General features: G+C 44.9%; 1 protein-coding gene across 1 annotated transcript; it reads right to left on the bottom strand.

Moving 5' to 3' along the window:
* Nucleotides 1–1,035: 1,035 nt before the first annotated feature.
* Nucleotides 1,036–12,017, bottom strand: LOC118082621 (cytochrome P450 2K6). The gene is made up of 10 exons (XM_060272295.1): nt 11,871–12,017; nt 11,475–11,690; nt 9,576–9,738; nt 8,740–8,889; nt 7,522–7,682; nt 6,211–6,384; nt 5,458–5,599; nt 4,812–4,996; nt 3,553–3,694; nt 1,036–2,028 (listed from the first exon to the last, which is right to left on the bottom strand). The coding sequence occupies exons 2-10, from the start codon at nt 11,655–11,657 to the stop codon at nt 1,841–1,843; spliced, it is 1,488 nt and encodes a 495-aa protein (XP_060128278.1). The 5' UTR covers nt 11,658–11,690; nt 11,871–12,017; the 3' UTR covers nt 1,036–1,840.
* Between the last annotated feature and the right edge of the window lie 292 nt (nt 12,018–12,309).

Raw genomic sequence — 12,309 nt, forward strand, 5'->3', positions numbered from 1 at the left:
ATTTATGCACCACTTGATTTTTTTTTTTAAAAAAAGCTCAAAGTGGGTAGCTGTGAAGGGAGGCAGCAGCTGGGAGACCCCCCGAGGGAGAAGGCTCCGAGCCAGGGGACTGGTGGTGGGATGAGTGGTCAGTGGGAGAAGAGGGAGCTGACTGGGAGGAGGAGGTGTTGAAAGCTGAAGAGGTAACAGGGTTTTATGAGCAGGAAGAAACTGCTGTGGAGAACAGTTTAGACAGGAGAGGAAGGGGGCAGAAGACAGAGATGCTGCAGCCTGCCTCATCCGGGGAGTCTCCCCCTCCTGCTGCAACCAGCTCCCTTCTCCCTGGTCACCCAGAATATGGAGAGAAATGAAGACAGCAAAGTCATGAGATGCAAGGTGATGGAGCTGTAGGCTGCTGGGGGGGGTGGGGCTTAGAGGGCAGGGGGAAGGTGGGGATCTTCAGTTCTCGTAAGTTGGCAGGAGCTGGAGTCAGGAGTAGGTCAGCAATAAAAACACCACCAGTGCTGGGGAAGTTAACCCTTTATTCAAGGAAAGCAAAATAGTGCAGGCCTAGTGATCACAACATCTCCCATCCAGATTTTCCATACCCCCACCCCCAATTGTTAAAATAGAATTTCTCCACAGAGTAAGTTTTGCATCTGAAAATGAAGGAAATTTATTTTTATTGGCCAATACAGTATATTCCATATTTTCTACCTGGCTTAATTGTTTCATGTGTTGTTTGAACTTTCAAACATCTTGATCACAGCATCTCCAATCCAGTTTTTCCATACTCCCCCACCCAATTTTTAAAATAGGATTTCTCCACAGAGTAAGTTTTTAATGTTCTTAATAAGATTCCTGATGTAGTTTTTTAAAACCAGTGGAATTTATCATTGCTCTTTTCACATGGAAAGACAATCTATTTTGTTACCTGTAGACTTGCTATACCTGTGGCCCTCAGTTAAAATCTGAGCCTCTTGATCAGAGCTTATTCAAAGAAAGCAAAATAGTGGTTTCGCCCATCCAGTTTTTCACCCCCACCCCACCCCACCCCCAATATTTAAAGTAGAATTTCTCCATAGAGTAAGTTTTGCATCTGAAAATGAAGGAAATTTATTTTTATTGGCTAATATATTCCATATCTTTCTACCTGACTTAATTGTTTCAAGAGTTGTTTGAACTTTCAAACATCTTGATCCTAATGCAAGGCGCTATGTATGTATGTAAAATTATCCACTTTTGGAAATATGATCTGGATATAAAAACTGGAAGGCCTCTCAGAATATAGATAAATCTGGGGACAATGTTCTTAATCAGATTCCTGATGTGAATTTTAAAACCAGTGGAATTTATCATTGCTCTTTTCACATGGAAAGACATTTTGTTACCTGTAGACTTGCTATACCTGTGGCCCTCAGTTAAAATCTGAGCCTCTTGATCAGAGTGGGGAGAAGCACCTGCATTTGACTACCCCTTTTTGACCAGCCATCACTTAAATCTTTGTTTTTAAAAGTGCCCTTCACTTAGAACCACATGATGAAGCAGTAAAATACACAAGGAATGAAGTGTCTTGGCACAAAATATACAGATTATAGTAGGTAATTTTTCCCCTGAACAGAATCAAAGAACTTTCAAAATTAAATTCCTAGGCTGAAATAAAGCACTACAATTAACACATAATCATATTTACTACAAACATTGAGCAGAACATAGTGGGTAACACTTAGGTTTTGTGACACATCATGGGCCAATCCGACTGGAAGTCTACTGAACCAAAATGTCCATGGTTAATAAGGGTGTTTAAAAAAGGTTTGCATTGATCACACAGGGAGGCTTACCAAGCCATGAACTTTGCGTCTTATGAACGTGGCAGAGCACAGAGTTGGTGCGGCATGGGTGGTGTTGTGAACCCAACAGCAGGGGTAAAATCCAGGTCATCTTCAGATGTTCCAGGAGGGAGCCGGAATGTGAATCTCTGCAGGAGGCTTGTGAAGAAGAGGAAGAGCTCCATTTTGGCAAGAGTCTCACCTAAACATGCTCTCCGACCTGTAAGGAAGCCCAAGCAGGATTGAAACTGGCTTTATTGCTTACTTAATAACATTTTATTGGTTTATCTATAATGGAATGCATCAAACCACTTACTGTTTAAAATTTCATAATGATACCATTCTAAAATGCAACAAGAATGAATACTCATCTTGAACAAATGCATGCTCTCCAAGTGTCCCACTTCTCCACTGGTATCCCCACAATTACGAAAGCCGTCCTGGCTTCTGATTTGATGCCAGAATGTCCCATTTCCCTATTTTGCCAGGGGCTCTGCTCCTGAGCTTGGGGAGAAGGATGAGCCAGCACTTGCCCCTCCACAGCAGCTGCTGGAGGAGAGGATGTGGCTGTCGAGGCCTAGCGTAATGATGCAGTGGCTCAGAGGGGGAGGCAGCAGGCAGAGCAGCCCTGAGTGGGACGAAATGGGGAGCGGAACAGAGCACAAGGAGTCCGGATTTATTTTTTTTAAAATGTTTGTGCATCCATGTCTAATCTTGTCTCTTTCTAAAAGTGTGTGTTCTTCCTTTTGTAAATCTAGGTAAAGGTAAAGGGGCCCCTGACCATCAGGTCCAGTCGCGTCCGACTCTGGGGTTGCGGCGCTCATCTCGCTCTATAGGCCGAGGGAGCCAGCGTTTGTCCGCAGACAGCTTCCGGGTCATGTGGCCAGCATGACAAAGCTGCTTCTGGCGAACCAGAGCAGCGCACAGAAACGCCGTTTACCTTCCCGCCGGAGCGGTACCTATTTATCTACTTGCACTTTGACGTGCTTTCGAACTGCTAGGTGGGCAGGAGCTGGGACCGAACAACGGGAGCTCACCCCGTTGCAGGGATTCGAACCACCGACCTTCTGATCAGCAAGCCCTAGACTCTGTGGTTTAACCCACAGCACCACCTGTGTCCCTTTTGTAAATCTACTAAAAGAATAAAATCAAATTGGGGCTAAGGGGTTTTCTCAGGACAGTGAAGGGTATGTGTGCTGAGTCCCATTGGTGTAGGGGTGGCATTACCCTAGGAGGGTGAGTTGGGTGGGTGTGAAAAATGTCCAGATTTTCATCTGAGGAATGCAAAAGATGAACTACCAGCAAGAAGCATTCTACAGGGCTGAAAACCAAGGTGAGTGGATGTTTTTCAGCCTATGGTCTGAGAGTTTTCTGTACCCTAATCCTCTAAACAGCCTGTATGCATTCTCCACCACAGCAAGCAGGTGCCATTATCCTAGATCAATGGCACATTCCAGCCAGGCAAAAGCACACAAGGGGAACACAGAGCAGGTCCACTGAAAGCCACAGCCTGGGGGAAGTTCTGAGGGGGGTTAGAGAGCCTTGAAGAGTCCCATTTGGCCAGTGGTCCAGAAGTTGCCCTACTGAAAACGAATATTGTTGTGTATCTTATTGCAGTTCTAAATGACAGATATAAGGACTCCAAAGTTTGGGACTGGGTCCTCTGTCCAAGTTTTATTTTATGTTAATATACTTAGGATGGCCTGTTCATTGGATATGTATAAATAGACACAAAATACGTTACCTGCAGAGAAAGGCAGGAATGCATCTCTCTTCATGAACTTTCCTTCCGAGTCAAGAAAGTGCTCAGGATAAAATTGGTATGGTTTTTCCCACTGAGATTCATCATGCAGCACGGAGGTCAGTAGTGGCAAGATATGAGTCCCCTGAATAGGAAAAGCAAGAGTTATTTAAAAAATGGATATGGCCCATCAAGCAATTTGATATGGTATAGTCCTCAATGTATTTTTTTCTTTTAAAAAGCAAGAAATGATTCGGAATATAATCCTGAGATTATATACCATTAGCTCCTTAAACAGTCATCATTGGGCTGAGAGAATTGTTGACTGAGCTTCTTGCTCAACTTTTCTGGGATGACTCAATAAAGACCTGTATGCAGCAAGGAAGGCAGAAGCAAGTAGGCCCAGACTAGGAAACTGGGGCACCAACTGGGGCCATAGCTGCCAAGTACCCCGTTTTCCCAGGGAAACCCCCGTTTTTACTTACCTTTTCCCGGTGGTCCCCCGTATCACTTTGTCTCCCGTTTTTCTCCGTTATTTTCTCCTGCCGGTGGCCATTTTTTTCTTTCTGATTTGCCCTTCTATGGGCACCAAAAATGGCCACCGCCAGCTTCAAAAGTCGCATCCACGCATGTCCGGAAGTGCATAGACGCGACTTCCGGTGTTGGCGGCGACCATTTTTGGTGCCCACAGATGGGCGGAGCGACACCGGAAGTTGTGTCATCGCACTTCCTGACATGCATACAAGCAACTTTCGAAGCCGGCAGCGGCCATTTTTTGTGCCCATAGAAGGGCAAAACGACACCGGAAGTTACATCAGCAAAACTTCTGGTGTCACACGGCTGCCGGTCCCGGATTCTGCAGTCTGGGACTTGGAAGGTAAGACTGGGGCCCCAAGGGGGGCAATGGCCCCCTACTTTACAAGGAGGTCAGTGGGGCCTGCTCCTAGGTAAAGGTAACCATTAGGTCCAGTCGTGACTGACTCTGGGGTTGCGCGCTCATCTCACATTATTGGCCGAGGGAGCCGGCGTACAGCTTCCAGGTCTTGTGGCCAGCATGACAAAGCCGCTTCTGGCGAACCAGAGCAGCACACGAAAATGCTGTTTACCTTCCCGCTGTAGTGGTACCTATTTATCTACTTGCACTTTGACGTGCTTTCGAACTGCTAAGTTGACAGGGTTAGCCTAAAGTGTAATGTTCTAATTAATGAAGAAATCAATTGCAGTCAGCTGAACAAACAATGCAGTTTAATCAAAGTGATTACCTTTGGAATGAAGTAGCCTTTGAGGGTAACATCCACAGTGGTTGCATGGGGAAGGTTGGTTGGGATAATGTCAGCAAATCTCTGGATCTCATGGATCACTGCATCAACATATGGCATTTTCGTTCGGTGCTCAATCCTTGGTTGAGAAGATCCAAGAACCTTTGCAATTTCTTCTTGGACCTTATCTGGGGGCAGCGGAGGATTTTTTTTTGTTAAAATAAACTCATTGGTGGCTCCCCCCCCCAATGGCAAACTCAAAAGCATATGTTTGCCATCAACTCATATCTTCAGATTTCCTGGAGTAACTGACAGCTAATTATGCAATGGGACTGCCTGATCTATGAGCACAATCTCACAACATATTGCAAAGTTGTGGAAGATGCTATTCACCTGAGAATTTTAGTAGAAACTCACAATTTGCATACTCACATGGGGGGGGCGGCTGACATGTGTGATGTCACACAGTGAAACTAGACCCAACAAGGCCCACCCAGTTGTGGAATATTGAGGGGGGTCGCCCCCCTCATTGAAATTTGTGGGGCTCACTGCCCAGCTCCCCGGCTCCCCAGAGAGTTATGTACAACTGGAATCAAGATACTGTATGCTAGCTAGAGTAATGGGAGCCAACCCAATGACAAGAACTCACTCTGAATTTCAGGATATTTTATCATTAGTAACAGTCCCCAGCGCAGCGTGGTAGAAGTGGTCTCCATGCCAGCAGCAAATAAGTTACCCACAACGGATTTTAGGTTTTCATTGTGGAAATATCCGTTTGGCTTGTCCTTCTCCTGGGGTGTAAAAAGAAAGAACTGGCTATAACCAGGTGAATGAGCAAATTCCATGCGCAGATATCCAAGTAGCCAACCAAGGGCTGGGAGGGAACTCACTGGAATGGAAAGAGTAGAAAAACAATACACGCCCAGCACACTAAAATCTCTTTTATCCATGAAAGCATGTCACAGGCAGAAGAAAGGAGCGTAGTATAAAAGAAATACCGGGGGTGTGGGGAGGGAAACATGACATGCTGGACTAGTCATGGAATCAAGGAATCATAGAGTTGGAAGGGACCCTGAGGATCATCTATTCCAACCATCTCAATGTAGGACTGCAGCTGTCCCGTACAGGGATCGAATCTGCAACCTTGGCGTACGCAGCAATGTGTTCCAACCAACTGAACCACTGTATCTCAAATGTTGTTCTTTCCTTTTCTTTTGAGAGAAGTGGCCGTCCCACTGGAAAACAGCCCTGCAAGCAATCAGGTCACAGACTCCGGATATTAGCCAAAGCTTTAGAAAGCAAAAAATAAAAAATAAATGTGCAGAGTATATTAGACATCAGCTCACATGGATATTTTCAAAATATCAAATTATATTCTTGGTGGGCTTAAAGACTCCATTACCTCTTGCTGCCTCAGAAGAAATGAATCAATAAAGCTCCTTTGGTCGTTTTCATCCAGATCTTTGAGGTGTTGTATGAAGGTGGCATTTATGAATGCATGCATCTCATCCCTGTTGTGAAGGATAGTCTTACGAGCTCCCAAAAGTGAGCCAAGAGCAGGAAATATGTTATACAGCTGTAAGAATAAAATACGACAAAGAGAAAAGCCCAGTGCTCAATTCTCAGGTGGTACCCCAAATATGTTTGCTCATCTTCCACAGAGGAATACACAATGACAGAGAACAATAATGTATTCGGGTCGGAGCAACGTTGAGTAAATATCCCTTAGAGGCCAAGGCTGCAATAGAGCTGGCTGGAGGGCCATTTTCCTATGTGCTGTTGTAGTTATCAAGCCCCATTGTACTTGTGGATTAGCAGTTTGCTCAGATCTGGATAAGCCCCTGGACAGAGGTCAACCAGTAGTAGCCACGGACGGCAAAATGCCCCCCTGACGCTGTCCCCCCACAGATCCAGGCCCCCTCCTGCCCCAACCATTGTTGCAGCCAGCCTCACCACTGCCGCTGCACCCATGGTGTCATCCACAGTGTTGCCACAATACAGCAGCAAATTGTGTCATATTAGCGGTGAGGGCACTGTAACAGCAGCCATGTTGGCATGGGCAAAACTGAGACGTGGCTGGCAGTAGGGCAACGGCAGGGACAGGGAAGCGGTTGGATTTGCCACCTGAGGCAAATTGCTTCACCTCACCTCATGTTAGCATCGGTTCTTGGCAGTGGGGCATTTTTAGCCCTACCCCAATGTTGCTTGTATTATCCCTGGCCATTAACCATTCTTGCTGGACGTTCAAAGGTTCCCCACACCTGACTTAGACTTTCAAAAAAGCTTGCACAACAAAGGCTCCTGAGTAAGAAAAGCAGGCATTGGAATAAGGGGGAGGGGTCCTCTAGTAGGTCAGGAAGTGGGGCATAGGAATAGACAGACATTCTCCCAATAGAAGGATGTAGAAAGTAGAGTCCCCAAATGATAGTTATGGGGCCCTGTTCATTTTTTTTTAAAACTATTAAAAAAGATGAAATTACAAAAGCAAATATTTCAACTATATATAATTTCATCCGATCATGCATCACTATACAAAAAGTCAATTATGTTTTATGTTATCTAACTATTATATTTTAAGCAGAATACCCAATTATATGAATGAAAATAATAAATGGGGTGAACATTGTCTTGAAATTTTACATTTGCTTTTTTAAAAATAAATTTGTTTGGGGCCCTTCTTTATTTATTTTCCCATTTGACAAGCTTAGATTACCATGACCGAGGGGCTTCCAAAAAGCCGGACATTTTCATTGACCAACTTCAGAAGTTTTCTAAATGTGGAATCTTCGTATTCAAATCGCTTGTTTAGTAGGATGGACACTATGATATTGGCAACAGCGGCATTCATAATTGTGGTGGTTTCAAACGGTTGTCCTATACATAAATATTAAACAATGTTCAGATAAAATACCAAGTATAATTGCTCTTCACTACCTTAAGTTCCCAGCGTCAGCCTACCTATGTATAGAGTGCATTTATCTTAGAAACTAATCCTAAGTTCCGGTGTACTTGGAGATATCTGAGTTAAGAAATGCTGAAAAGAGCCATGGGTGCTATTGCAGTACTGTATATACCTACCCAGAAGTCTCCAAGCTTTTTGAGTCCATGACTCCCTTGTCCAGCTACAATCTTCCTGTGGTTCCCCTGTGGGGCAAATGTACTCCAAACCTCAGGAGCCAGTTATGTCACCCCTTGGCAGATCCAGCTGCCTCTCACCCTTTTTCAAACACCCTCCGTTACGAAGTGTTCCCTCAGCCTCTTCTCCTCTCCCCTCTCCTTGGGAGTCCTCTAGGGAGCAGCCACAGCCACCCCTGGTCTCTGAGCCACCCCCTGCCCCCAAGAGAGCTGCCTCCTCAGGCTGCCCCACAAGGGCCTAGGAAGAGGATGCCCCAGCCTTAGCGGCCTGACGGAGACTGGACGAAGGTGAGCATGAAGCCAGCACCTTACTTATCTTGGGAGGCAGCAGTGGCAGCAATGGGTGCCACCAGGCCTGCATGGCACAAAGGCTCCCCTTTGGCACTGTACACTCAGCTCCCAGACATGGCCTTGCACACAGCAAGCACAAGAAAGGTCAGTGTGGTGCCTGCCTGCCCAGCCTCCCACTGGTCTGTCCATTCCCAACATCAAGGGCTGGTGGACTGGCTGAACCACCTCAGCTCCTGGCAACCAGCACCCCCTGGCCAGCCCCAAAGGCACCATTCACCTGGGGAGCTTGTAGCCAGGGCTGCTGCAACAAACAGCTGTGCAAGCCTTTGGGAGGGAGAGATGCGAGAGGACACCTGAGGAGGGAGGGAAGGAAAGAGGGACAGAGGCCAGCATTATCTCACACTGACCTGAACACTGCAGATTGGTTACTCCTTCACCAGGAATCCTGGTTACTATAGTTCTGAGAGTTAGCAATATGTATATAACACAATATTCTGTAACCCACCTTGGTAAGATTCAAATTTCTTAATCAGGACACTGCATTCTTCCACAATTCTGTCCTCTATGGACCTTTTCCCCATGCCATAGTCCCGTAATGTGCTTAGTGCAAACCGCCGCATCACTTTCCAGTTTTCACCATGTGAAAAAAGAACACCTAAAGAGAAGAGATCAAGTTTCAAGTTACCATGGTCACGATAATATGTTTTGGCTTCTCGGACCCTTCTTCTGTGGAACTGACCATCGCTCTCAGCTGGTCCCTCATCCGGTCTCTGATAAGACACACACTCTCCAGAACTTCAGCAATATCCCTATGGGTTGTACCCTCAGAACACAATTGGACAGGGGGTTCTCCAGTTTACGGCTCTTCAGATGTAATCGTACATTATCTTATGACCAGATTCTCCTATTCCCTCAACACTACGCTTTTGCTGGCAGTGACGAAGACATTTGACATTATCCCTCAAATGGCTGCAGCTACACTGGTCAATTGAAAAATTGGCAGGCTGGCCTCAAAGCTATAATTTAAACTAATACAGTGGTACCTCGGGTTATGAACGCGATCCGTTGCGGGTCGCAGTTCGTAACCCGAAAAGTTCGTAACCCGAACCGCCATTTGCTATTTTTGCTATTTCCGCGCTTTGCGCATGCGCAAATAACGCGCGCCGCTTCTGCGCACGCAGAGAAAATACTTCCGGGTTTGCGCAGTTCGTAACCCGAGTTGTTCATAACCCGAGGTGTTCGCAACCCGAGGTACGACTGTAATCAGTTTTATGAATTTTTTGGCACAGATTCTATATTGCTATGATAACTAAATTCCACAAACAGAAGGAAAGGCCTCACCAAAGCCCCTTGCAAAATCCTCAAAAATTGGGATGATGGGTCTCTCTGCAAATGCGTCCGCCTGATTCACCAGAGCCTCCTTGACTGTCTCATACCCCGTCAGCACCACTATTTTCTGGGATCCCATTTGGATGTGGAAGATGGGGCCATGTTCTTTTGACAACTGGAGTTCAATGACCAAAAGAGAGAAACATCAGATAAATCCCCCAAGACTAAGCAAAGGGTAACTAAACATACATAATCTCTCACAGATCTGAAATAAATTTCATTTACATGGTTTCATGGTATATTTGTGACTGAATTATCAACTTTAAATGTCTAAGCACATGGGTGTCTTTAGGAAGAGGAGTAACATCAAATTGTTAAGAAGAAAGTGCAGTAGGGTGGCAATTTCTGCAGGTCTTTTAGTTTATCTGGAGGAAACTGTGAGCAGATAAAGTTGAAAACTGATGTGAATTTTCCTTCCTTAACAAAATGAAAGCTAGAATCATAGAATTGTAGAGTTGGAAGGGACCACAAGGATCATCTAGTCCAACCCCCTGAAATGCAGGAATCTTTTTGCTCAACGTGAGATCGAACACACAACCCTGTGATTAAAAGTCTCATGCTCAACCAAGTGAACTATCAGTTCTGGCTGCTCATAATTAGGCTCCTCTGTTTCACCCATGGAGAGCCAGTGCTTTCCAATATTGCCTTTAGCTAAAATTACCCTGGAAACTTAATCTAGATTTAATCTAATGCAAAAAAAATTCACCTGCCCAAAGAATCCTGGAAAATGTGGGTGTTGTGAAGAGATGAACATTCTCAATTAGAACATAATTTCAGACATGGGCACACTTATACTGCTAAATATACTGGTAAATGCTTTGTTTTGTTTCACGTAAGAGGATTGTGAAAACTTGAGGGGATTTTAGGAGTGTATTTAGAAGTGCTGGCTTCACATTGAAAAGTTTGATAATTTTGCAGCCAATTTTTGCAGATAAGGCTGGTTAAGGTAAAGGTAAAGGGACCCCTGTTTGTTAAGTCCAGTTGCGGATGACTCTGGGGTTGCGGCGCTCATCTCGCCTTACTGGCCAAAGGAGCCGGCATTTGTCCACAGACAGTTTTTCCGGGTCATGTGGCTAGCATGACTAAGCCGCTTCTGGCGAAACAGAGCAGCGCATGGAAACGCCATTTACGTTCCTGCCAGAGCGGTACCTATTTCTCTACTTGCACTTTGACGTGCTTTCGAACTGCTAGGTTGGCAGGAGCAGGGCCCGAGCAACGGGAGCTGACCCCGTTGTGGGGATTTGAACCACCAACCTTCTGATTGGCAAACCCTAGGCTCTGTGGTTTAGACCACAGCACCACCCATGTCCCAGGCTGGTTATAGCATTCCTATTCCTCTCCTCCAGTGACCCGGTCCCTCCACTGCACAGATCAGCTATCAGCCTAAACCATAACAGCAATCACAATTCTTATCTCATTATACATGATAAAGCTATCATTAGCCATTCTCACCCCTTGCTTTTTCCTGTAAGACCAATTGCAGTTATTAACAGTCATCAATGGGTTTCCACACCTATCAGTCAATCACCCATTCCCACCACACTTCTGAGTAATACCCCTCCCCACCCTCTCACTATATATAAGGGTCTGGTGACCCTTCTGTTTCAGTGTATCTGAAGAAGTGTGCATGCACACGAAAGCTCATACCAATGACAAACTTAGTTGGTCTCTAAGGTGCTACTGGAAGGATTTTTTTGTTTTTGTTTCAGCAATCACACACAAAAAGGAAGAAAAAAAGGAATAAGCAATACTTGACAGAGTTTTGTCATTTTTGCATATATGCCGATATGAGATGGAACACTGACATCTACCTGGCCTAAAAACATCCACAGAAAGAACAGGAAACGTTACCTTTAACATTGTTCTGTAAGGTCTCTTCAGATCCACCATGTGGAGATTCCCGATAAGTGGTAAAGGTGTAGGTCCTGGTGGGAGATTTTTGGAGCTCCTATTCCAGAAACTGCCCCATTTCAAAATGAATATAATCGTAAGGATGAGCAGGAACAATGTTGGAATCTGTGCAGTCCAATCCATTTCTTTTCAGTAAGCAAATTTCTGAAGCGATTACTGTGAAAGTCACAACATAGTTTGGTCAAGGACAATGTCTGCCGCCTGAAATGAGCAGCAAATTTATCATACTAGGAACTGTCTCTAGTGAATCATTTCATTCAATGGAATGCCTTCACTCCCCCCCCCCGACATTATTGCAATCTACGCTTGATGATTTAGCTTTCCCTTTATACATACTTGGGTGGAGTTGTTTTCTTCCTGAATTGAAAACATCGTTCAGCAGGTTCAACCGCTTTTGAATTCTTGGGAGGTCCAACGGTCAGGTTTAGAACAGAATAAAAGAACTGGAGAGTTGGAAGGGACCCAGATGACTGTTATGAAACCCTCTTGTGTAATTATTGAACTAGCGAGAGATTTTTGGGATAGTCTCAGAACCTCCTGAACTGCTTCTTTACAAATATTCTGCTATTCAGGATGTGTGTGTAACTAGTTTAGTTAATTAATATACAGCAATTTAGGGAGATGTTCTTGGGGAAATACTGCACAAATATTTTGGTGTGTGTGTGCAATTTTCTGCACTATGTAGCATGGGCCTCTTCTGCCAGTCATCTCTAGAATTATTTGCTCCATAGACAAACTTGTGTTATACACTTCCTCTTGGCTTGTGCAACATTGT

Source organism: Zootoca vivipara, chromosome 3 (genome assembly GCF_963506605.1).
Source record: "Zootoca vivipara chromosome 3, rZooViv1.1, whole genome shotgun sequence".
Lineage (NCBI taxonomy): Eukaryota > Metazoa > Chordata > Lepidosauria > Squamata > Lacertidae > Zootoca > Zootoca vivipara.

Excerpts from the sequence above, each read along its gene's own strand:
- LOC118082621 (XM_060272295.1), bottom strand. The coding sequence starts at position 11,657 with ATGGATTGGACTGCACAGATTCCAACATTGTTCCTGCTCATCCTTACG. Across the intron at positions 4,997-5,457 it reads AAAATATCCTGAAATTCAGA|ATAAGGTCCAAGAAGAAATT; the intron begins GTGAGTTCTTGT and ends CGCTGCCCCCAG. Across the intron at positions 2,029-3,552 it reads ATTCCTGCCTTTCTCTGCAG|GTCGGAGAGCATGTTTAGGT; the intron begins GTAACGTATTTT and ends GCTTCCTTACAG.